Source organism: Canis lupus, chromosome 11 (assembly GCF_048164855.1).
Source record: "Canis lupus baileyi chromosome 11, mCanLup2.hap1, whole genome shotgun sequence".
Taxonomy (NCBI): Eukaryota; Metazoa; Chordata; class Mammalia; order Carnivora; family Canidae; genus Canis; species Canis lupus.
In genome coordinates, this window is record NC_132848.1 from 51834912 (window position 1) to 51861127 (window position 26216).

Sequence of the window (26216 nt, forward strand, 5' to 3'; positions counted from 1 at the left end):
TGACTGTGAAGGGAAAGAAAAGGAGGTAGAGGGGGACACAGGATCCAGGAAGCGTTGTCTTTAAGATGGAGTGCCATGTGTATGTCTTACACCCTTTTGGAAAGGAGCCGGTAAAGATCAGACTAAAGACACAGCAGAGTGAGCAAAATTGAAAGGATAAGATTTCTAAGGAGGCAGGAGACAATGGATCTAAAGCCCAGATGGGGACTGGCCTGGGATTTGGGAAGCATGGCTATTTTCTAACAGTGCTGTGATTGGAGGAGAGACTGAGTGGGTCAAAGTTTGAAATCATCATGGTGTAACTGGGAAGGCCAACTGCCTAGAGGAAACCAAAGGCTTTCTGGTCTGACTTGAAGGTCTAGTTGAAATTGGAAGTTGTTCATTTCTAATGGTATAGTCTTCATACTTATTTGATTAAATACATTGGTATTATACATTTCAGTCCCCGAAAAGAGACTTTTTAAAAAAGACACTCCTAGAGGCTTTGATTGTGTTCTGAGCTAAGAATCTAAAATTCTGAGTTTGTGATTTTTTTCAATTTAACCTTTTTTTTTTTTTTTTCTTTAAAGTACACCTCACAGGGGTGCCTGGGTGGCTCAGTGGTTAAGTGGCTGCATTTGGCTAAAGTCAGTGGTTAAGTATCTGCATTTGGCTAAGGTCGGGATCCCGGGGTCCTGTATTGAGTACTGCATCGGGCTCCCTGCAAGGAGCCTGCTTCTCCCACCGACTAAGTCTCTGTCTCTCTCTGTGTATCTCTCATGAATAAATAGAAATTGAATCTTTATTTTTTTTAAAGATTTATTTATTTATTCATGAGAGACAGAGAGAGGCAGAGACATATGCAGAGGGAGAAGCAGGCTCCTTGTAGGGAGCCTGATGTGGGACTAGATCCTGGATCTCAAGATCATGCCCTGAACTGAAGCCACCCAGGCATCCTGAAATAGAATATTAAAAATATATATATATTTATTTTTTAAGATTTTATTTATTTATTCATGAGAGACACACAGAGAGAGAGAGGCAGAGACACAGGCAGAGGGAGAAGCAGGCTCCATGCAGGGAGCCTGATGTGGGACTCGATCCCGGAACTCCAGGATCACACCTTGGGCTGAAGGCAGGTGCTAAACCACTGAGCCACCTGGGGATCCCCCTAAAAAAAAAAAAAAAAATAGTACACTCCACACCTAATATGGGACTTGAACTCATGACCCTGAAATCAAGAGTCACATTTATTGACTGAGCTAACCAGGTGCCCTTTAATTTAATTTTTTAAAGCTCTCTTATGGGATCCCTGGGTGGCGCAGCGGTTTGGCGCCTGCCTTTGGCCCAGGGCACGATCCTGGAGACCCGGGATCCAAACCCACGTCGGGCTCCCGGTGCATGGAGCCTGCTTCTCCCTCTGCCTGTGTCTCTGCCCCTCTCTCTCTGTGTGACTATCATAAATAAATAAATAAATAAAGCTTTCTTATGCTTAAAGCCATCAGAACTAGGCAGCTGCTTACAGTTGACTGTAAGCAGCTGCCTAGTTCTGACATTCTTTGTGCTCCTCATTCCATTACAATGACCCCTCACTCTTCCCAAGAAGCATGAGTACCTCCAAGAGTACATGCAGACATTCCAAGGGTGCCCAGGCATGGGTAGTTTTATTTTTTTTTTTATTTTTTATTTTTTTTAAGCATGGGTAGTTTTAGAGTTTACTTTCTGACCCTCTGTTTTCATACATGCACTTTTTGCTAAAACTGACCTGCCTGAGGACCTGCCTTGGAACATGAAGCCACTTCTCTTTTCCAGCCTCCCCTTTATTTTTTAAAAAAATGTTTTTAAAGATTTTATTTATTTCTTCATGGGAGACACACAGAGAGAGGCAGAGACACAGGCAGAGGGAGAAGCAGGCTCCATAAAGGGAGCCTGATGTGGAACTCAGTCCCAGGTCTCCAGGATCACGCCCTGGGCTGAAGGCAGGCGGTAAACTGCTGAGCCACCCAGGCTGCCCCACAGCCTCCCCTTTAGCTATCATGCTTTTTTTTTTTTTTTTTTTCAGAGCCATCATGCTTTATTTTATTATTTTTTTAAGAGAAGTTTTTTTTTTAAAGATTTTATTTATTCATAGAGACATACAGAGAGAGTGAGAGAGAGAGAGAGAGAGAGGCAGAGACACAGGCAGAGGGAGAAGCCGACTCCAGGCAGGGAGCCCGACCTGGGACTCGATCCAGGGTCTCCAGGATCACACCTCAGGCTGCAGGCGGTGTAAACTGCTGCACCACGGGGGCTGCTGGAGCCATCATGCTTTAAACAATGAAAACACCACCCTACATCTTACCAAGAAGCATTGTCCTAGGATACACAAAGCTCAAGATAACCACAAAAGGGGCAATTCAAACTACTGATGTCACTGAAGTCTGCTTTAATCAAGATATGGGGTAGGGCTTTGTATTTCTCCTCTTACTCTTATTTATGGTAAGAGTGAAACACAGCAGAGTTTTGGATTCTGTTGGATGATCTGAATTCAGACCTACTATACTTGGGGGTGGTGGAAATGATGGTCATCTGCATTTAATGACTCTGCTTCTTCCATCGCTGACTATTATCAAAAAACTCATGACTTTTGGTGAAAAATCCAACTGTTGATTTTTTTAAACTTCTAAGTAGATAGGTCTTCCTTCTACTAGGTCAAACACATTAGCATTTCTTAATATCGCTTTTATCTCCTCTCCTCTCTCATCATGTTGTTCTTGTTTGGAGTTTTCGACATTAGTTCTTCTGGATAAACATTCTCTTTTCAGGATCCCTGAATGGCTAAGTGGCTGAGTGTCTACCTTCCCACAGGGAGCCTGCTTCTCCCTCTGCCTCTCTCTGTGTTGTCTCTCATGAATAAATAGATAAAATCTTAAAAAAAAGGGGGGGGGGTTAGTCACTATTCTGTTAACAAGAAGGAATTTAAAAGAGAGAAAAAAACTAAAGACACTCAAGGAACAGGAAGTGTTTAGATCTTTTGGTTTGCTATTTGGGTAGAGGGAGGCTAATCGTTCAGCTGATATCTGGCAGAGTCTAGTCTGTGACATGTGCTCTTGAACAAGCTGTCTGGGGGAAAACAAAAGATAACAGTTTTAGCTACTGACAGATTCTTCTGAGGAGTTGGAGATTTTAATTGTAGAATAGTCATGCCAGGCTGACGCTATGTTAGATCAGGTCTATACCATTTCCCTCTTGAGAATTTCTTAGCTCTCACTCATGGTGATTTATCCTCCTGTATTTTGTAATTTTAGATGATGAGCTCATCTTCAGTGGGCCTTTTATATGGGAACCTTGTGTGGCCTGGATGATGTGTTTCTTCAGAGATATTTTATGTTTGCTTCTGTTTGGTATCCATTTTTGCGTTAATTTTTCAACGCACAGGCACCCACTTTCCATAGGTAGTGTAAGATTGTACTTTAGACCTGAGTAAGAACAGACTGGTATTATAATTTCTCAGGGGAACATTTTTTAACTCAATCAAGATGCTAGGCTAAGAGAGACAGCTTCACTGTTTCTCTGTGTGTCTCTGCATATTTCATCTTTGGTTCATACTTTCACCAAAGGTACAGCCGTTTGAGGGTCCTAGTTTTATGAGGAAGTACATGTCTATTTTTGTGCTTTTGTTAATGCAAGGTCTCTTCTTTTGTTACTACAGGTCCATTAAAAAATGCCTTGGTTTGGGGCACCTGGGTGGCTCAGTGGTTGTGTGTCTGTCTGCATTTGGCTCAGTTCGTGATCCCGCACTGGGCTCCCTATGGAGAGCCTGCTTCTCCCTCTGCCTGTGTCTCTGCCTCTCTCTGTGTGTGTCTCTCATGAATAAATAAATAAAATCTTAAAAAAAAAAAAAAAAGCACCTTGATTCTTGAGACTAGTAAACTCCTGGGGGCAGGGGATGGGGGGCTCCACATCAGCTCATGCAACATTCTTTTTTTTTCATGCAACATTCTCACTGCTCCTCCCCTCAACTGAGCTCCCTCTTAATTTTTTTTTTTTTTAAGATTTTATTTATTTATTCATGAAAGACACAGAGAGAGTGAGAGAGAGGCAGAGACAGAGGCAGAGGGAGAAGCAGGCTCCATGCAGGGAGCCTGATGTGGGACTCGATCCCAGGTCCCCAGGATCAGGCCCTAGGCCGAAGGTGGCACTAAACCGCTGAGCCACCGGGGCTGCCCTCCCTCTTAATTTTTGATCACAGAGAATTTTCCCTACCTTCTGTGAGCTTAACTCTCCAATCAACTGAAAGCTTAATTTAAAAAAAGGAAAAAAAAAGCTTAATTTATTTTACCATGATTTCAAGATGTTTTCAAAGAAAGAGAATACATACGGAATATATTCATATATAAAGTGTAGTGTGAATGGTAGGAAAAGACAATTCACAAACTTGTCTGGACTTCTCTCTCATCTTCCCCCGAGTCTCCACCATTATGTTTTGCATGTTTTGTTCTTCTCTAAGCAACATTAATAACTGTTTTCCCTTCTCTATCCAACATCTAACCACAGTTTTAATAACAATAAATGAAGGATGGATAAGTGAATGAATCAGTTAAACAATTTGTTCCCACAACCATCAGTGACACCTACTGAGTGTCTATATCTGGAATTCCGATTATTACAAATATACTGAAGATTGCAATAACAAACAGAAAACAGGGACACTTGGGTGGCTCAGTGGTTGAGCAACTGCCTTTGGCTCAGGGCGTGATCCTAGAGTTCTGGGATCCAGTCCTGCATCAGGCTCCCCATAGGGAGCCTGCTTCTCCCTCTGCCTATGTCTTCTGCCTCTCTGTGTCTCTCATGAGTAAATAAATAAAATCTTTAAAAAAAAAAACAAAAAACAAAACCAGAAAACGGAAGAGGCAAGAGAAGAGTTTTAAAATGTATTACACTGAGTACCGCACCTCTTTAAGGAAAAAAAAAAAAAAGCCTTGCAGTAATTAAATACTGAAAGTGAACAGAGTTGAATTGTAAGACACAGACCATGTTAAAACTGAGTTGGCAGATGAATGAATATGAACTTGACCAGTAGGGGAAGGCTCTACAGCGTAGGTGGGAGCTGGACTGAGCTTGACTCATGGGTGGGAGCTTGACTCATGACACTGGGATCCATACAGGACATTAGCTAAACACATACAATAAACTATTTCAGTCTGGCTACTCACATTACAAAAGTCTCTTCATATAGAGGACATTTTCTACAGCATCATTTCGGCCCTCCTAGTAAGATTTAATTTATAAAACTTCAACAGGAATGTTACTTTTCAGTGTCATAGTAATTGTAGGAACAGAGGTAGTTAATCCTCTTGGAGTTTTTTCAGCCCCTGTTTACTCCAAGAATTAGCTCAAATCCTCTGCTTAGTCATCAAGTGGTTCATTATCCTTTGTAAGTGATTAGGAGAAGGGTTCTCGGGGTCTACAGTACATTCAAGGACCATGCCTGACATGGAGAAAAGTAAAATGAAAAGGGACTTCTTTTGACAAAGCATCCTTTGTTCAAAAAAGGGTAAAGTTTTAATGATAGAAATGGATCCTTCTGGAAAAATATTTTATTTTAGTAACTGCCATATAGTCACAGAACATTCCAGAGTATTTTTTTTAAGAGTTTATATATTTATTCATGAGACACACAGAGAGAGAGGCAGAGACTTAGGCAGAGGGAGAAGCAGGCTCCCTGTAGGGAGCCTGATGTGAGACTCAATTCCAGGACCCCGGGATCATGACCTGAGCCAAAGGCAGCCGCTCAAACACTGAACCACCCAGGCATCCTCCTTCCAGAGTATTTAAATGAACCTCTCTGTACTGACTGATGACTCATCCTCTACTATATGGCAGTAGAAGGGAGGATGTTGAGGATAAAGTGGGTCATTTTAGATGCCACCCTGGGGGTATACTACCAGGATTGCCAAGGTCAGGCCTTAAGCAAATAACCCTCTTCATCCAAGTTCAATGAGAGAATTCAGTGTAAAACACTTGGTCTTCTTTTTCTTGTAAGGTCCATATAAACTTGCTCTGTATCTGCTCAACATGTTTCTGAAACAGCTCACATACCCTTTATTCTTTATAATCAAAACCTTTCCTGATGTTAGGAGTAGCTTGGAAAGCCCAATCCAGAGTCTATCAGGAACATCTTCTAACCATACCTACACACTGAGGTGGGTACGAAGCAGAGCTGGAAGGCACCGCAGTCTTCCAGGGGGCAGAGCAGCAGAGGGCTGGACCGCAGCAGACTCTTGGAGCCAGGCATGGAGGAGCCCTAGTTGCAGGAGGCCAGCAGCGCTGACCTGGGAGAGGTCCCTGTGTCGAGGGGAACAGCTCCTTGACTCTGTACATCTTTCTCTCCCTGCTGACTCAGCCTGGTTTGGGCTTGCCTAGGGCTCAATTCATTATCTTATTATCTTTACAACTTTATTCCCACTGCTTACAAGCAAATTCTTTCCAAGTTTCTTAGTCGAAATCCCCAGAAAGAAGACTCTGGTTGAGCCCATCTTTTAGTGCCAAGTCACCTGTGATAGCTAATTAATTGGTCCATGGGTAGCCTGGCCTCCCTTGGGGCAAGAGCTCTGGCCTGTGGTCACTAGTATCTAAAGGGAAAGGGCAGTAATGAGGCTTTGGGGATATGAATGAGTGATCTAGATTCTGGGAACATGGGAAAGTGACAGATCAAGCCTAAAGCAGCCCTGATGGTGGCCTCCAGGAGTCCCTTGGGAAGTATCTCCTTCCCCTTTATACTTCTCAAGGGCCAATTTATGCCCTGGGGTGTGGGGAAGGGATAGGCCTCTTTTAGTCTACTCTGGAACCCATTTGTTTTAGGCTGGGCCAAACTTACTAAGATCTTATTGGGATATCAAAATGGACAGTTGGGCAAAGGGAGCCCTGGTGACTAGTAAGTGTCCTTTCCTAATGCAAAATTTGCTCAACCTTATTAAAAAACAAGGAAAGACTAAATTATTATTTCTGGCCTATGAGACTGGCAAAAATGTAAGTATCCAGTGTTATGAAAATACACATAGGGAAAAATGTCCTCTGATGCACAGTGGAAATGCAGATCAAAAGCCTTGAAAAGATACAAACTTTCCAACCTATCAATTTCATTTGAAGTGTAGAGTTGAAAATGTACACAGTACTCCTGGTGTGAAACAAATACAGCCCTTTCATCTTCTATAACTGATCTTATTTCCTCCAAAGCACCCATCTTGATAGGAAGTGAGAGAAAACTAAATTTAGTCCACCCGACTAAAACCCAATTTAATTCAAAACATAAGCTGACCATTTATTTTTTTTTTAAGATTTTATTTACTTATTTGACAGAGAGAGAGAGAGAGAGAACAAGCACAAGCAGGGGGAGTGGCAGGCAGAGGGAGAGGGAAGAGTGGGTTCCCTGCTAAGCAGGACTCCTCCAGGACCCTGTGACTATGACCTGAACCAAAGGCAGACACTTAACCGGCTGAGCCACCCAGTTGCCCCATAAATTGACCATTTAGATACTCAATCTATCAAGGTAATTGCCTAGTCTCTCATCAATTCTTCTACTTCAACATAGGTACAGGTACACAGGGATGGGAGGGCTTACATATCCTAAGGCAGTAGGGAAAAGGCTCTTTGGAGTTCATGTATGGTACAATCCCCTTTCCACTATTAAAATAAAAGTGCAGGGGATCCCTGGGTGGCTCAGCGGTTTGGCGCCTGCCTTTGGTCCGGGGTGTGATCCTGGAGTCCCGGGATCGAGTCCCACATCAGGCTCCATGCATGGAGCCTGCTTCTCCCTCTGCCTGTGTCTCTGCCTCTCTCTCTCTCCCTCTCTCAGTCTGTGTCTCTCATGAATACATAAATAAAATATTTAAAAATAAAATAAAATAAAATAAAAGTGCAAGTGTGTCAAAGAAAAAAAGTCTGGAAAGGTATAAAGCAAAGTCTTATCTTTGAGTTATCTCTGGGAGATAGAATTTCATTGAGCTACTACTGTCTTTTACATTTATGTTTTGGTTTAATGTTATAAGAAGCATGCATTAATTTCATAATCAGAAAACAAACAACAATGGTGTTTCATTCTGATAAAAAACAAGTCCAACAGGATGTTGAGTTGGATTTTGATTGAAATGCCAAGATATGCTAGTTATTGAGCATCAAAGTAAGGTGTTAGCAAACCACAAAGATTTCAAAAGCAATCTTCAAAATCTGGTTAGCTGTGTCTCGGTCCTCAGCCTAGGGCCTAGGGAATCTCTCACCCAGAGAGAGGAAATAAGAGAGTCAGCTGAGGGGTGGTGACTCAGGGACGATCTTGTGAGGAGGACTTCCCTGGGAAAATGTGAGGGATCACCTGGTCCCTCCCCTCCAGTCTAGGAGAGAGAAGCTTCAAAGGGAGGGACCACTTACACAGCTTGAGGTGTGGTCTCCAAGATAGGGCAGAGACAATGGCACGGCGTGGGCTGGCTCTGGAAGGCTATCCAGTCCTGGCTGAGAGAAAAGGACCTGGGTAAAAACTGCTCAGCCTTCTAGGTGAGGGTCAAATGAGACAGAAGTCTTGCAGGATTGTGATCTCTGTACCTTAACGATTTGTTTTTCCTTTCTTTAGCTTTAGGGCAGCCAGGAGTGCCTGAGGAATGTCCCACATATCCCACCTTATGGGGCGGAGGGGTTGCAGGGTGTCAGCTTCTGCTTTGTCCTCAGCTAGCCTTCAGTTCCCTCATCAGGGACCAGGTAAGGAGGAGGCAAAGCTAAGTCTCCCTGGGTGGAGCCCAAACAAGAGTGGCCAGTGAGGGCAAGGGGATCCCAGCAGTTAAAGACTGGGTGACAAGTGCTACCAGCTGAGGCTGTAGGGAGCAGGGAACAGGAGGACAATGCTGAAGGAGAAGAAATTGAGTCAAAGAAGACCAGCAGATGAGTCTCCCAGGATCTCAGGAAACCTCCCAAGATCAGCTTTAAATATCTCCCAGGGGAACTATGGCCTATGGGTCCCCAGCTATAGCACCTATAAAGTCATTTTACCAGGACTATCTCCCTTCTCTCTCCTTTTTTCCCCATTTCAAAATTAAAGGCCAGAAACTGGGGTGCCTGGGTGGCTTAACTGGTTAAATGTCTGCTTTCGGCTCAGGTCATGATCCCCAGGATCCTGGGATTGAGCCCTGCATCAGGTTCCCTGCTTGGCAGGGAGTCTGCTTCTCCCTCTCCCTCTCCCTCTCGTTTTGCTCTTGCTCCATTCTCTCTCTCACTCCCCTTACTCTCCCTCTTTCAAATAAAATCTTTAAAAAATTAAAAAAAATTTTTTTTTAAATCTTTAAAGGGGGGCGGGGCAGAAACAGCAGCAATAAGAAGTAAATAATAAAGAGAAGGAGCTAAATATAACTCCCTCCCAGGCTGCCCGCAGCCCACCTGCCATGGGCCCTAGCTTTGGGGAAGTAGGAGAGAAATCTTATCTTTGAATGAAGATTTAAATATTGATTAGTATATTGGGCTGGACCCTTTTAATTATTTAATTAAGCCTGCATTTATGACATAAAGTGACCCCTGGACTTTTACCTAAGAGTGCCAAGAAAAATTTACGAGCTTGGCAGGATTTTTATATATGGTCATGGAAAAGACCAACCTAACCCCCATTGTTAGGGATTAAAAGCAGTGGAAGACAAAAATAAAGTGGCTTTGGTGGATACAACCCATAAGTCTTGCAAGTTCAGCATACTGGTTGTACAACATTCCTTTCTTAAGAGCCACTCTGCCTTGAGTTTCTAGATACACTACAGCAGTGCACCTAGATGTTGGCTAGGAGCCCCTCATTCCTTGGAGGTCTGGGTATAATGGGATTAGACCCAGCCAATTCCCCAGCCTAGAAAAGTTGAGCATGCCCAATAACTTGTGCTCATTCTCAGAGACTTGCCACCTAAGGTCTCCCTAGCCTCTTGTTTCTGAATCTGTTTTGCTTTCTGCTTCTTCTTCAGCCTGGATGCAGACATGAACATCTCTTAGCATTCCCTCTATAGAAAAATCTCCTCACACAGAGAACAGTTCTGAGTTGTGGAGACTTTCCTGAAGGTTTTCCATTTCTCAGAGTGGGGCAGTGTTAGGTGGTCAGGGAGGTTGTTTTAGTTAAAGTTCTCCACACTTCTGCTATTATTCAGGTACAGCGTTAAATGCTAGAGACACAGAGTAAATGATATCCACCATCCTCAAGATACTTATAGTTGAGTTGGGGAGAGAATGTAAGAGAATATGGTAAATGCCTGTTAGAGCCCAGGTTGCCATGGGAGCGCATGGTGGTGGTACAGGATATGTAAACAGGCCTATGGTGAGGATGTGGGAAGTTAAGGAAGACTTCCCTCTGTGATTAAATGTCAGATTATTTAAAGAATTAAGTAGATTTTGAGAACAGAGAAATACAGTAAGAGATGTTAAAAACTCAAGATATGGCTTCAACACTTAGATGCATGAGAAGAGAGAGTCAATGAATTAGAAGATATGGCAGAGGATGGGGCACCCTAGATGCCTCAATTAGTTGAGTGTCTCACTCTTGATTTTAGCTCAGGTTTTGATCTCGGAGTCATAGGATTGAGCCTGCCTTGGGCTCCATGCTCAGTGTGGAGTGGGCTTAGGATTCTCTCTCCCCTCTCTCTTTGCTCCTACCCCCAACCCTGTGCACACATGTGCAACCACACACATACTCTAATAAATAATTTTTAAAAAATAAGTACAAAAGAAACCCAAATATAGTAAAATAATGATAATAGCATTAAAGAAATGGAAAAGGGGATCCCTGGGTGGCACAGCGGTTTGGCGCCTGCCTTTGGCCCAGGGCGCGATCCTGGGGACCCGGGATCGAGTCCCACGTCGGGCTCCCGGTGCGTGGAGCCTGCTTCTCCCTCTGCCTGTGTCTCTGCCTCTCTCTCTCTCTGTGACTATCATTAAAAAAAAAAAAAAAAAAAAGAAATGGAAAAGAATGTGCCATAGAGAATATCAACAAAACCAAAAGTTGGGTCTTTGAAAAGATGAATAAAACTGATAAACCCTTAGAAATTATCAAGAAAATTAAAAAGGAGGGCACCTGGTTGGCTCAGTGGTTGAGCTCAAGTCACGATCCTGGGGTCCTGGGATGGAGTCCACATAGGGCTCCCTACGGGGAGCCTGCTTCTCCCTCTGCCTATGTATCTGCTTCTCTCTGTGTATCTCTCATGAATAGATAAATAAAAATCAAAAAAAAATTAAGAGAGAATGAACAAATAACCAATGCTAGAAATGAAAAAAGCAGATATCACTATGCATTCTATAAACATTAAACAGATAATAAGAGGGTTTTATGGTTAATTTGTTCTATTTTGTTTTTTTAAAGATTTTATTTATTCACTCACGAGAGACACACAGAGAGAGAGAGAGAGAGGCAGAGATACAGGCAGAGGGCGAAGCAGGCTCTATGCAAGGAACCTGATGTGGGACTGGATCCCGGGACTCCAGGATCACGCCCTGGGCCCAAGGCAGGCGCTAAACCACTAAGCCACCCAGGGATCCCCGGTTAATTTGCTTAAAATGTGAGAAATTAGATGAAATAAATATATTCCTGAAAAATACAACTTACTAAAAATTGATCAAGGAAGAAATAGAATTTCAAGTCCTATCATTTTAAAATAAGTTGAATCAGTACTTTAAAAAATTGGGATCCCTGGATGGCTCAGCGGTTTGGGGCCTGCCTTTGGCCCAGGGCGTGATCCTGGAGTCCCAGGATCGAGTCCCACGTCAGGTTCCCTGCATGGAACCTGCTTCTCCCTCTGTGTCTCTGCCTCTCTTTCTCTGTGTCTCTCATGAATAAATAAATAAAATCTTTTTTTAATTTTTTTTATTTTTTTAATAAATAAAATCTTAAAGACAAAAACAAAACTTTGAATGGCTAAGGGAAAAATAATGCTTACTGTATATGAACACTTTGGAGAATAGAAAAAAAATGGTATACCTTCCAATTCATTTATAAGACTAGCTTAACTATGATACCAAAAGCCAATGAAGATAGTTGCAAAAGAGAAAATTTAGCCAAATCTCACTTATGAACACGGATACAAAAATTCTAAATAAGATATTGTATCAAGCAGTATATAAAAAAAGAAAATACTTTATAACCACCGTGGTAGATAGTATAATGGCTCCTAAAGATGTTTACATCCTAATCCTCAAAACCTGTGAATATGCCATTTTATGTGGCAAAAGGGACTTTGCAAAGGTAACTGAATTCAGGCCCCTATGGGCAGATTATCCTGGATTATCCTGTGAGCCCAAAGTAATCACAGGAGTCATCATAAGAGAGAGGTGGGAGGGTCAGAGAGATGATGTGATCATGGAAGCAGAGATTGGGGAATGCGCTTTGAAGATGGAGAAAGGGACCACCCGCTAATGAAAGCAGCTAGCTTCTAGAAACAGAAAAGGGCAAGAAAACACATTCTCCCCGAGGGCCTGGAGAAGAAATGTAGCTCTGCCAACACCGTGATTTAGCCCCCAAGACCCACTTTGGACTTCTGACCTCAACAACTGTAAATTAATAAAGCAGTGGTATTTTAAGCCACTATGTATTTGGAAATTAGTTACAGAAGCAACAGAAAACAGATACAAGTAAGTTGATCTTATTCTAGATGTACAAGGATGCATTAGCATTGAAAATCAAAATAGTTCACTATATTAAGTAAAGTCGAAGGAGAAAAATCATATGGCTGCTCAATAAATACAAACAAAAATCATAAAATTCAACTCCAATCTCTTAAAAAAAAAGACTTTTAACAAACTAAGATTAAAGGGATCTTTCTAAATTGGACATCCTTTGTTAGAGGCTGGAGTAAAACTAACATGTTGTACCACAAAACTAGTATAACGTTGTATGTCATTCTACTTCAATAAGAAAGAGAGAGAGGGAAGGAGGGAGGAAGGAAAGAAGGAAGTTGGGAGTAAGCAATGAAAGTAATTGCCATAAAAAAAAAAAAAAAAAAAAAAAAAGAAAGTAATTGCCATAAACAAATGAAAGTAATTACCAAAGAAAGCAACGAAGTAATTACCATAAAAAGCCAGCAGTTAAATTGAGGAAGAGCAGGGTTGTATTTGGGAAGGGATATACTGGGGGCTTCTGGGATGCTGCGAAAACCCTACTTCTAAGTGGTAGTTATTGAAAACGCTTCATAATAATTTGGCTTTCTGCACTTTCCTTTAATTGTGTTACTTTTCACAACAAAAATGTTTTTGAAAAAAGGCAGAGGGATCCCTGGGTGGCGCAGCGGTTTGGCGCCTGCCTTTGGCCCAGGGCGCGATCCTGGAGACCCGGGATCGAATCCCACGTCGGGCTCCCGGTGCATGGAGCCTGCTTCTCCCTCTGCCTGTGTCTCTGCCTCTCTCTCTCTCTCTATGTGACTATCATAAATAAATAAAATTTAAAAAAAAAAAAAAAAAAAAAAAAAAAAAAAGGCAGAAACGAGAGAAAGGGGGAGCCTGGATGGCTGGCTCAGTCAGCAGAGCATATGACTCCAGATGTCAGGGCATAGAGAAACCCAGTTTGGGCATAGAGATTACCCGCCCCCTCCCCCCAAAGAAACAACTTAAAAAAGAAGAAAAGAAGGAAGGAAGGAAGATTTGAAAAGCAGATAGAGCAAAGCTACATTTTAAGCCCTAAAACTAAAAAAAAAAAACCCAGTTTGGGCATAGAGATTACCCGCCCCCTCCCCCCAAAAAAACAACTTAAAAAAGAAGAAAAGAAGGAAGGAAGGAAGATTTGAAAAGCAGATAGAGCAAAGCTACATTTTAAGCCCTAAAACTAAAAAAAAAAAAAAAAAAAAATTAGAAAAAAAAAAAAAGCCCTAAAACTGCTACAATCGTTGAAGGGTAGACACTCAGGTTGGCCTTAGGAGTGGTGGAGCTTAAAATCACATCAGCAAAAAAAAAAAAAAAAAAAAAAAAAAATCAGATCAGCTAACATAAGCTGAAGGGCTCTGAGCAGTCCTAGGTTGGGCTTGACTTCTCTCCTCCAGGATAGCAGTATCTGGGCAGAGAACCAGCACTAGCAAAGGTCAGGATAAAGTCTGGAGCCCCACTCTGGGGGTAGGCACTGTTGTGGCAGTCCTGCAAGATGACACAGAAACCATAGGCAGAAGCAGGAGTCACCTCTGACCCCAGGGAACAGAAGGGACCCAGGTGATGAGAGGGAAGTCAGTACACAGAGAAGGTGCTAGTATCTCAATCATGAAATGGAGAAGTGGTAGGGACAGAAGACATCCCACAGCTCTCATCATCTCCCAGGTCGGAGGATTCTAGGATTCTAAAATTAATGTAATAAATAATTACTGACTGCCCACCATGCACAAGCATAAAGAACTCATGGTTTTAAAGCTTGCCTTTGTAGGGCCTTATCCCTCGCCTAATGATTACCTGCAGTTTTTTTTGGCAGCTGTCAAAGGGAAAGACTCACCATATAGCCTGCAGAGTTTTCATGGCAACATTCCAGGAGGGCTGGCTCAGCTGGCCTGTCTACAGTACAAATCATTAAGTAAGACATGAGACACCATGGGCCAGAAATGCTATGAGACAACAAACACCGTCATAAGTCAAAGTTAATTTCCAAACGTAAGGACTATGGCCATGAGACTAAAGAAGATTGGATAGGCTCTGTATCACACACACTGATGATCTGAGTGCACGAAAGGCTGTTGGCTATGAAGAAAAGGTTTAATTGTATTCAAATTTAGGATTTTCAGGGTTCCTGTTGGGAACACAGGGCTCTGTGTCCCCCAAATAGCAAATACAAGAGTATGAAAGAAGAGAGGAATAGAAGTGGAGCGGCGATGTCTTCACCTCTGGATGCTCTAATTACTCCTAGCACTGTGACAACTAGTATAAATAAGAGTGATTTGATGGGACAAGGGGCTGTGGTAATAATCCTGCATAATACCTCTCTGCATTAGTACCTAGGAAGAATCAAAACCACCTGCACTCAGCTTACTGTTGAAGTTGAAATGACCTTTTGAGTGTAGGAAACTGCCTGGGATGATGAGAGTTGTAAACAACTATTGTTGTTTTTTGTTTTTTTTTTTTTTTGCAGAAATTTCAAGAAGTAACCTTCTAAGTTTTATTTTGTTTCAGTAATCTCTACACTCAATATGGGGCTCAAACTCACGACACCAAGATCAAGAGTCACACACTTTATCAACTGAGCCAGCCAGGCACCCCTCAAGAAGTAACCTTTTCAACAAACTTTGCAACTTTTCAATTGATTGCATCCTACCACAGTTTATTCTCTAACACCCTTTGAAACCCTTGTCTCAAAACCGTCACCTTGCCCTGTCCACCAATACTCAACTATTGTATGGTGATTTTTGCCCAGTCCTAATCAAACCCCTCATTGGAAAAGTTACTTCAAACCAGACCCAACGCTTCACGGAATGTCCCAATGTGTCCATCCCCTCCCCACCCCTGCCCAATACAGGTACTATACTATAACCCTGCAGAGTCTTGTTTTCCCTTCCTGCGATCAGAACAAACTCAGCTTTGCACCCTCACAAAGTTGTTTTGATGCTATTTTCAGGGAGCAGCATTCAGTTATGAGGCCTACTGAGACCCTGTTGCCACTGTGGTCAAGACCAGGACTCAGAAAGCATACTCCTCCGAGGCCTTCAAGCCCCTCAGGAGTCCTTTAGACCCTGGCAGTGAGAGACATCAGTCTTGCATTGGGCCTGACAACCCCAAATTCAGAGTCTCTTTGTCCCCAGTAATAAGGAACCCCCTTCAGGAATCCTTTGATTATCTGACTATAGTTGTTTGTTTAATTTTTTTAGATTATTTATTTATTTGAGAGAGAGCAAGAGAGCACAAGCAGGGGGAGCTGCAGACGTGGAGCTCCATCCCAGGACCCCAGCATGATCCGTGCTGAACGCAAATGCCTAACCAACTAAGCCACCCAGGCACCCCTATCTGACATATTTGAAAATCTTTTCTCCTTGGTAGATATCTGCCTCATGATGAACAACACTACTACTTGTCTATTTCCATCGTGCTCATTTTGGGTTGTGCATCTATCTGTAAGAGCAAAGTTGACTGTGGTGATGACAGATATGGGTCCCTAACCTGGCCCAGGGACACATTTTATCTTGGGCCACTTATGTGACCTTTACTCAGACCTCTTTGAGGTTCAGCCAAGATCACTCTGAACATTCTATCTTCTAGGAAGTATACACTTCAATGGAGTTGCAGTTGGATAAGGTCTAGCTGTGAGGTTGGGAGTCCCTGAGCCCAGGGTGCAGGAGCAACTCCTGACCGACCATTCCCAGGCTCTCGTGGCTCTGTCTCAGTATAAACCTCAATCCATGCCTTCCTCGAGCCCGACTTTTGCTTCTTACCTGTATTTATGGTATACCCAAATTTGTGCACTTATCTTTCCACACAGCATCATCCCACCAAGGATAATTTAGAATTACAGTGGCCACCACGAGGAAGCTTTTTTTTTTTTTTTTTTTTTTAATTTTTATTTATTTATGATAGTCACACAGAGAGAGAGAGAGGCAGAGACATAGGCAGAGGGAGAAGCAGGCTCCATGCACCGGGAGCCCGATGTGGGATTCGATCCCGGGTCTCCAGGATCGCGCCCTGGGCCAAAGGCAGGCGCTAACCTGCTGCGCCACCCAGGGATCCCGAAAGTTTTGATATGAACAAAGTTACTCACTTGAGAGGTGCCTTAGAAGGTAAAGGCAACACCACTCAGAGCATCCAATAGTCTTCATTATTTTTTATTAGCACGAGGAAGCATCCAAAAGAAACTGGATTTCAAAATTACTTCCTTAATGGATTGCTTGGCCAAAGAAAAAGAAAAATGCGAACAAGTTGAAACTATCTTTTAGATTCCCCCCAAAACCGCAACTCAAGCCTACTATCCTCTTTCCCCATGCTATGCTCCTCCATCTCCAGCTACCCCTCTATCCCTTCCTCTGACCCACTGCCCCCTCCTTCCTGGCCTGCCAGGTACCCCATAGCTCACTTACCTCTTTAAAGTAAATGCCCTGCAGATCAGAGAAAACCTCTGATGGTGGATTTGAATCTCTCATTTCATTTTTGGCTGAAAGCCATCAACAGAGACTCTGCAGGGCCTGGGCGACAGAGTGAAAATATTGCAGAAGAACTTAGAATCCTTTGAGGATCTTATAGCCCAGAGTAGCCACATATATTCCAATTCATCCTTTTGTGAGTAGGAACTTCAGATCCAAGTTCAATGAAAACTCAGAATAGGAAGACCCCCAGTGGTGACTTAAAAAGGCCTTCAATTGCACAGGAAATCGGAGGGGTTGAGAAAAGCATAGAGCTGGTCAGGGTCTTGTGGGGGCTATCCTCTCTCTTTCCTGTAAAAATAGATTGTGCTCTGGTTCAGTTCTTCAAGCCGGAAAGAGAGAAGTCTGATGGAGACTTCAGGGACTGGTTAACACCTTAGCGACAGCAAGCAGGAGTGGATCCTGAAGACCCTGGTTGGCTCTCTTATCTTTCTGTGAAAGGCCTTGAAACCGGAAAGAGAGGAGCAATGCAGTGATCAGATCAATCGATTTTTGGGCAAGCAAAAAAGTAGAATGGGAATAGCCCCAAGGCCAGACCTCCCAAACCCTGCTGAGTATCTTCTATCAACAACAAAGATACCAAGGAAGGTGTTCAGTTTCTCATTCAACTCTTAAACCCACAAGGAAACATTTCTCTAAAAATTAAAGGACAACCTTACAAATGTTTTACTGATATGGGCACAATAATATCAATCCTAAACCTTACCGCTACTACACAACCTTTTCCTTCGCAGTTTTTAAACTACTCCAGTCACACATTTATCCTTTCCATGCCTTCCCAAGGCCCCAGCCCATAACCATCAGCCTCAAACCTTTAACCAAGGAACACCACACTCATTAAATTAATAGCAAGGGATTTACTGTGTGAATGGAACTGCCACATTAAATGCTTTCCCTGATGGTCCCTTCCTTCCGGTCTGGTCCCAGAGGACTTTCCTATTTGTAATAAGATCCTGGCTCATTCTGATAATGATTTACCAGTACTTCTGTGTGTAAATCAAGCAGATTGAAGCTCTTTTATCAGCAAAAATTCTACTGGTATTCTCCTAGAGCTAAATCCATCAAGGTTCAATCTCTACCTAAACTTGCATAAAAGCCTCTAAAACAAGGCGATAAAGAAGGAATAAAATTGATAATTAAAAGCCTTCAAAAAGACAGAAGTCTCATACCTTGTCCCTGTCTTTGTAACTCTTATTCTCTCTGTTGAAAAACCCAGTGGTGGGATCCTTGGGTGGCGCGGCGGTTTAGCACCTGCCTTTGGCCCAGGGTGCGATCCTAGAGACCCAGGATCAAATCCCATGTTGGGCTCCTGGTGCATGGAGCCCGCTTCTCCCTCTGCCTATGTCTCTGCCTCTCTCTCTCTGTGTGACTATCATAAATAAGTAAAAATTAAAAAAAAAAAAAAACCCAGTGGATTCATTTAGGACCCCAGGGCCACAAATAAATTAGTCACTCGCTGCTTCCCTTTAGAATCAAACTCATATACTATTCTATCTTCAAGGCCTATAGAGATTATATGTTTTACAGTTGCAAATTTATGTTGTGCTTTCTTTGGTGTCTTTTATTTAAAGACTGTAAGTTTATTTGAGAGAGGCAGAGATAGTAAGAGAAAGCAAGACAGGAGAGGGAGAAGGGGAGGAGGGGAGAGAAGAGGAAGAAGCAGGCTTCCTGCTCAGCAGGGAGCCTGATGATCCCAGGACCAGAATCATGACCTGAGTCCCTGAGCAGATGCTCAACCTATTGAGCCACCCAGGTAACCCCATTTTATTTTTTCTAAAGATCTTATTTTTAAGTAAGATCTATATTTAACATGGCGCTCGAACTCACAACCCCAAGATTAAGAGTTGCATGCTCCACTGACTAAGCCAGCCAGGTGCCCCTCTTTGGTGTCTGGTTAAATTAAAAGTTAATACTTGCAGGACTCCTGGGTGGTTTAGCGGTTGAGCGTCTGCCTTTGGCTCAGGGCGTGATCCCAGAGTCCCAGGAGCGAGTCCCACATCGGGCCTCCAGCATGGAGCCTGCTTCTCCCTCTACCTATGTCCCTGCCTCTCTCTCTCTGTCTCTCATGAATAAATAAAATCTTAAAAAAAAAAAAAAAAAGTTAATACTTGCTTGTCTTCTCCAGGGAAACTCAACAATAGTACCTGGACCATATGCCTCAGTTTACCAAGGTGCCCTCCTACATTTCACAAGTCCTCAGCCTTGTGAGCCTTACACTGCCCTGTAGTTCTACTTAGTCAATACGTGAACAATCTTTTGTTCTGTTCAAAGAGGAGGTGAGTTCCAAGGCTCAGTCATCTACTGCTCACTCTTTTAGCTCAGAGACGGCATTAAGGGTTCCACAGAAAAGCTGACAGTTTGTCAAAGGAAGTAACTACCCAAGACAAGACATCCTATGGAGGAAAATTCCTTACTCCAGACAACAAGCTGTGCAAAGGGTTTCTGGCCAATAACTAAGACAGTTATGAGGATCCTCGAGGGTCTCATTGGCCTCTACAAGGCAGTACATTCTCAACTTTTCTGAAATCTGCACGCCGTTAATTTGACCTACCCAAGCCCTTGCTAGCCAAACCTTTTCTCTAGGAACCCAAACATGAAAATACTTTTTCTGAGTTCAGATCAGCTCTTCGGTACCCTCCCATTCTGGGCCTAACCAAATATCATAAACCTTCAACCTCTAAGTACATGAGACATCTCTCCAAGTCCTTAACTTCCCAAGAACTGGGACAGACAGCTTACTATGGCTTCTCTTGTGATCCAGCAATAAAAGCCTCCCCATCTCGTCCAGGCAGAGCATCTCAACTAGTGCAGTCTTCTGTGAGCTTGGTTGGTCCTTCATTCGGTACCATCTTTGTTGCTTCCTAAAGGTACACCTTTCTTAGCAGGCCGGTTTACCTCCCGTGAACTCCAGTACTTTCTCTGATATGCTAAGACTGCCAGGCAGTGCTCTCTCCCTCACTCTAGTAAGCAATCAACCCAGCTTCTCCTGATCTGCAAGTTAATTTTGATAGCATTTCCCAGCCAGCAAATGACAACCATCTTTATCAGATTTTGTCCTAAACCCCCATCTGAGAGATTTCGGGTTATTAAAAAATAAAAACCACCACACTTTCTACACACCTTTTATTTCAGCAAATGTCACTAATACAATCATGGTTGCTCTTTGCTCTCACTCCTACAGTCTCTTACTCCCCTGAAAAATGCTGGTCACTAGCAGGCTGGGGGCTTATCTCTGCTGGAAAAGAACTACCAAGGGGTCAGGAACGTGGCTGCCATGCATTATAAGTTCTAATCTCAATATTGTGTTCCTCTCTCCCGTGCTCCAGACCCACACAAATCCTGGTGCACGAATCACGAGCAGCATTCTTCAGTTAGTTCCCGGGAGTCCTGCAACCTGGGGGCAGGGTTGGCAAAGGATTCCGGAGGGGGGGTAAAGGAGGAGGGGAGGTTCCCTAATTTCTATCTGCGTTGCCTTCCCCTTCCGCTCCTCAACTCTGCTGCCCCCTGCCTGCCTCAGGGCTGACTCTGGGGCAGGTCACAGGGTATTCTCAGGGCACCCTCACCCAAAGGACTTGCACAGCTCTCTCCAACTGCAAGCCGATTCTGGTGACCAGCAAGGGCAGCCAAAGGCTAACAAATGCCAGTCTATTAGAGGAGGTGACAGGAGCAGGCGCCCTGTTTGTGTAAATGGAGTAAACTGATTCTAAATTCCAACTGCCAGAGATGACCCTGTTTTCCATCCTATTTCCTGGTCCCTGGGAGTTCGGAACAGACCCCGGGTGCTCAGAGCAGCAGCTAAGGTCAGTAAGTGCTGCCCCAAGCAAGGAACGGAGGGTACATTTGGAACCCGGATTGGAGGGTATCCACCCTGGGCGCTGTGGGGATGGGGAGCAGGAAGGTTAGCCCCCAACAGGTAGATAACTCCTATGGGACTAAGCGCCAGGAGCCTGGGCTCTCTCTGCCTGACAAAAAACCTGGCCACAGTTACAGTCGTCCAGAAGCACGAAGCAGTGGAGTGTCCTGACACTCAAAGCGGTCAAGCTGCTCCCACAGTCACATGTCAGGCAGGGGCAGAGCCCTCAGCCTCCGGGAGGAAGGTGGACGCCTACGTCTTGGGAGTCTGGATACTATACGTCAAAGCCGGCCCTGACTTCTGTGTTCTGGAGTCTTCGATCTGCCCCGTGCAAGATGTCACTTACACACGGGGGTGGGGGGTGTTCTGGGGTCGCTGTGGTTCCCGCCGCGAGGGCCTAACCAGTCCCTCCTGCTTCGGGCCACCCTGTAATCCCTTGAACCTCTTGGTGCCCCACAGCGCCAGGCTAAGCCCTTCCGCGAGTCTTGGTCACCGTCTCCAGACGCCGGAATTAGGGAGGAAGGACCAAGCTGGGACACAGCTTAACACCTTTAAAGAAGTCCCGGGTAACGGGCTTGGGCGCGGGGCGGGCCGGGCCGGCCAGGTCTTGCGGGGGAGTCGGGTTGGAAAGAGGAACCCCGCGGCTGCCGGAGAGAACGGGGCTGCGCGCAGGCGCCAGGGGTCGGGGCGCCGCCCCCCCTCGCCCCCCCCCCTCGCCCCCCGCCCCAGCCCCGGTCCCGGGCAGGGGGGCGCGCAGGGCCCGCGCGTGCCCGCCGGCCGGCTCCGGGGAGGCCGGGGTCGCGGCAGGCCTCTCCCCGGATTTGTGACGTGTCGGGGGCAGCACACAAAGCCGGGGCGTCGGGGCCGGGGGACGCCCACCCGCAGGCCGAGAGCCCCGATGGGATGGGGAGGGGGCGGGCAGCGAGGCGCCCCGGGGCGCCGCGGCCCCGCGCGGCATTAGAGTGAGCGCCGAGTCGGCGGGGGCGGCGGGGGGCGGCGGGGGGCCCGGGGGGGCCGGGGGGGCCCCGCGCGGCCGGCGGGGGGGCCGCGAGCGCTCGTCGCGCGCCTGGCTGCTGTGGCCGCGCTGGCCGCCCGGGCGCCCCGCTCGCCGAGGCCGCGCCACGCCCCCGCGGAGGTGGAGCGGCGGCCGGGGGCGGGGGCGGGGGCGGGGGCGGGGGCGGGGGCGGGCCGGCGGCTGGCGGCGCCCGGGCCCGGGGCGGGGGCTGTGGCAGCAGCTGCAGCGGCGGCGGCGGCGGCAGCGCCAGGAGCTGCTGCTGCAGAGGCGGAGGCTGCTCCTGGACGCGCCCGGGCCGCGCAGCCGGAGCCCCAGCCCCGAGGCGCCGGGCGGTGCTCTGGGTGCTGCCGCCGCCGCCGCCGCCCGCCCGCCGCCCGGGCCCCCCCCGCCGCCGCCCGCGCCCCCGCCGCCGCCCCCCCCGGCCGCGTGTGTGCCGCAGCCCGGACGCCGCCCCCGGCCGGGTCTCCACTTCTCGGCCGCGCCGCCCATGACAGCGCCCGCGCGAAGATGGCTGCGAAGGGCGCGCACGGCTCCCACCTGAAGATGGAGAGCGAGCTGGAGCGCTGCCGCGCCGAGGGCCACTGGGACCGCATGCCCGAGCTGGTCCGGCAGCTGCAGGCGCTGCTCGGGCCCGGCGGCGGAGGCGGCCGGCGACCCAGCCCCGGCGCCGCGGTCCCCGCTCCGGACGCCGGTGAGTAGGGCAGGGGCCGGCCCCGCGCGCCCCGCGCACCCCGCGCACCCCGCGCACCCCGCGCACCCCGCGCACCCCGCGCACCCCGCGCACCCCGCGCGCCGCCGCCTCCGGGAAGCGGGCCCCGACTGCCCCCCGGCCGCCGCGGCCGCCTTCGGGATTACGCCTGCTGCGGCGCTGCTCCTGGCGGCCACCGGGTGGTTACTCGGAGGGCACTTACGCCCCGGGAGAAAGACCCCACGAGGCTTGAGCGGGCCGGGGTGGCGGGGGGGGGGGGGGCAGAGAGAAAGGGCCCTGGCTCTCTGCCCTGTGGGATCATGTGGGCGGGTCCGTCCCCCGGGAACTGGCGGTATCGGCACGGATGGCTCGGGCCAAGGGCTGCTGGACCCTTGCACGCCCCCTCCACCCCGCGCCCCGTCCCGGTCCCGCCAGGTGCAGGCCGTCCAGTGGACAGCGGTGCCCCATCCGCAGCAGACAGGGGTGGGGGGTGGCCAGAGCGCGGGGCGGGCCGGAGAAGAGGGAAAGAGGCCTCGTAAGCCTCAGTTTCCTCATCTGTGGTCGGACTCGGGACCCATCCAGCCCCGGCACTGGGCGGCGTTGGCAGGAGGGCTGGTTTGGCTGGGCTGGGCTCTTAGGCTGGGGCGGGAAAGCACCCTGATGTGGCAGCCGGGGCAACACCCCGCCCCAGCTCGGCCTGGGGAGCCCTCCCGGAGCCCTCTCTGTGCACCACCAGTTTAGAGCCTTGTGGAAGGAGGCGGGGACTCAACGAATGCAGATTTTAAAGACTGTGCAGCCTGTGCAACAATAATGGTAGTGACCATAGCTAACACTTATCCAGCCTTCACCATGTGGGGGGCACCGTCCTACCAAGCCCTTGAGCCAACTCATTAATTCCTCGCAACAACCCCTTAAAGTAGAGACACTTTTGTTTGCCCCATTTGCAGATATGGAAACAGAGGCCCTGAGAAGTTAACTAACTTGATCATCAGGTCAGTAGTGGTAGAGGCAGGATTTGAGCCCAGGCGTCTGAGTATATCCTTTTAACCACTTGCACTGTTACCTCTTAATGACGTGTAGCACAAAATCCCAGCCTGAGGAGTTGCCAGAAGGGATGGGGAGGTAGAGCAGTGACCAGAGGGCATTCGTGGGGTAGATGGCGGAGGTCAGAGGAGAAGGGGTTTTGGGGAAGCAGCAGAATGTGTGCTGGCGTCAGGCTGGTATTGGGAAGGGCAGAGGGTGTTTGCCCAATGAGGAGGAAGGAGAGAAGGACACTGAGCGGGCTAGGTGACAGGGACAGAAGGACGATTGAGTTGAGACTTTGAGGTGGGTCTGAGTATGGCAGTGTGGAGGAGTGACCAGAGCTAAAGGCAGAAGCTGGTGAGCCCTCCTCTTCCAGGGCAGGATAGAGAAATTGCAGGTGCCCTCTGTCCCCCCCTGTGGGGCGATGTAGTGATTGTAGTGGGGTGGGGCTTCCGAGGGTGGATATGGAAAGGACCCACACAGAGAGCACTGGGCCCTGGGTAAGTTATGGGAATCTGAGTAATGTTGGTCCCACAGCGAAATGTGCTGAGCCAAAACAGGAACCTGCCCCCCTCGAGTTCAAATGGGTCTGTATTTTCCAAACTGCTTTTTAGAGGTCTCAAGGAGGTTACATAGTTAATTGGTATCCCAAGAAGAAAGAGCTTAGGGAGCCCAAAAACTAAAGAAACTGGACCTAATGGATTCAGTATTGTTAAACAGACTTTTTCTAACTGCAGGACTTTTCAGAGCCTTTATTTTTATTTGTTTATTTTTTAAGATTGTATTTATCTATTAGAGAGAGAGAGAGAGAGCATGAGCAGAAGAAGGGGCAGAGGGAGAGAGAAAAGCAGACTCCTGGAGTGGGGAGCCCCATGCAGGGCTGGATCCCAGGTCCCTGGGGATCACAACCCAAGGTGAAGGCAGACGCTTAACCAACTGAGCCACCCAGCCACCCCTTCAGAGCCTTTAATATGTTCACCTGCTGTGATGTACAAGCCAAGGTTGGAGTATAAATAGCATATTTCTCAAACCTGCCTTGACCATATTCTAGGAAGCATTATTGGGAAACACTGGTATGGTGTGGTTTATAAATGGTATGGTATGATTATAAAGTGCTTTCCCTATTTTTTTTTTTTTTTAATTCTTGTAAACAACCTGGTGGGGAGAGCAGGAGCTATTGTCTCCATTCTAGACACAGGGACACCAAGGCCCAGAGAGGTCACATAATGCGTATGTGACAGAGCCTGTATGCGAGCCTCAGTTCCAGCCACCGAATCCACTCTGAGTGAAGGTGGGGTCAGGGCACAAGGAGCCTGGCTTGGCTTCACTGTGGGGACCGCCTGGCACAAGGGGGACCAGTGGGGTCTCTCCTGCCAACTTTTGGGTTTGGTTCTGGGAGTGATTTTTCTCCCACTGCTAAATCTGGATACACTGTCCCAACACACACGCAGGCGCACATGCGGACTCACACGAGGAAGGAAAACAAAGGACTCCCAAACCTATGCATAGAGTATTTTTTGGATGGTCTGTTATTTTGATTCTCTCTCCAAGGTTCCTTGATCACTTGAGGCCCTGTTATTTTGGAGCAGTATAGCGCTGAGCCCTTTCAACCCAGGAGGGAGATTCTTACTGTACCATTTGGCCTATTAGAGTCTTAAGTCAGTGACCAGCAGCTTCGACAGTTCTCTCCTTCAACCGAGGGGAAAGGGATCATATTGAGAGGGTAGCCAAGCCCCAGGTGAACCCCATTTTAGAAACTAAGGCCCGGGGATCCCTGGGTGGCTCAGCAGTTTGGCGCCTGCCTTTGGCCCAGAGCGTGATCCTGGAGTCCCGGGATTGAGTCCCACATCGGGTTCCTTGCATGGAGCCTGCTTTTCCCTCTGCCTGTGTCTCTGTCTGTCTCTGTCTCTCTATCTCTCTCTATCTCTCTTTCTCTCTGTGTGTTCTCTCATGAATAAATGAATAAAATCTTAAAAAAAGAAAAGAAAAGAAACTGAGGCCCTGAGTCCTGCTGTATCTAGAGTTTCCTACAGAAACTAAAAACCACTCCCAGGCCATCTATTTCAGTCCAGGGGTCAGGAGAGGAGGACTCCTAAGATGGGGAGGGGAGTCCTCCTTGGGGTCTGGTGAGAATAAAGGGTTAAGGAGGTGCTCAGGCACTGAGGCCCCTACCCCCTCTTATCTGGGGAGGCTGCTCCCCACCACCTGCCCAGGGGGAAGATGGTTGCCACTATTTGTACGTTTTCTTTCAAACTCACATCCGGTTTAGATTTGGTCAGGATGGAGAAGGGGAATCCCAGAGTGTGGCTCGCTGTGATGGAGCTTGTTCATATAAAAACAAAGAACCCATCCAAGTGATTAAAGAAAAAAGAAATGAAATTATGAAAAATTTCCAAAACCTCAAAAGCAGAATGAATCCCATGTATCCATTAACCAGCGTTAGTGATTATGAACTTATGAATTACCTTGTTTGAGCTACACCCCAACCTATTTTTTTCCCACACTGAGTACCGTAGTAGGTACTTATTAAAAAGAACTCTTTTTCTTGCAGTTGCAAAGAGATTTATTTACAGTGGTGTG

At 46.8% G+C, this 26216-nt stretch overlaps 1 protein-coding gene and 1 long non-coding RNA gene across 8 annotated transcripts in view; one reads left to right on the forward strand and one right to left on the reverse strand.

Moving 5' to 3' along the window:
* The window catches only part of TTC7A (tetratricopeptide repeat domain 7A), a 144985-nt gene that overhangs the window by 6367 nt on the left and 112402 nt on the right, over positions 1–26216 (forward strand). Inside the window, exon 1 of one of the 5 annotated variants that reach the window (XM_072768252.1) lies at positions 22366–22616. The exons of 3 other annotated variants lie outside the window; for them this stretch is intronic. In XM_072768252.1, coding sequence (XP_072624353.1) covers positions 22433–22616 — 184 coding nt within the window. In that variant the 5' untranslated portion in view covers positions 22366–22432. Of the gene's footprint in view, positions 1–22365; positions 22617–26216 lie in introns of those variants that run through there. One more of the 5 variants, XM_072768254.1, reaches the window with a different exon arrangement.
* On the reverse strand, positions 16498–21624 carry LOC140600189 (uncharacterized). 3 transcript variants are annotated; one of them, XR_012003388.1, is made up of 5 exons: positions 21460–21624; positions 20621–20732; positions 20178–20292; positions 16995–17500; positions 16498–16804 (listed from the first exon to the last, which is right to left on the reverse strand). It is a non-coding gene; the product is annotated as an uncharacterized lncRNA (long non-coding RNA). The 3 variants fall into 3 exon arrangements; XR_012003386.1 differs by lacking the exon at positions 20178–20292 and having other exon boundaries at positions 21460–21621; XR_012003387.1 differs by lacking the exons at positions 20178–20292; positions 20621–20732 and having other exon boundaries at positions 21460–21620.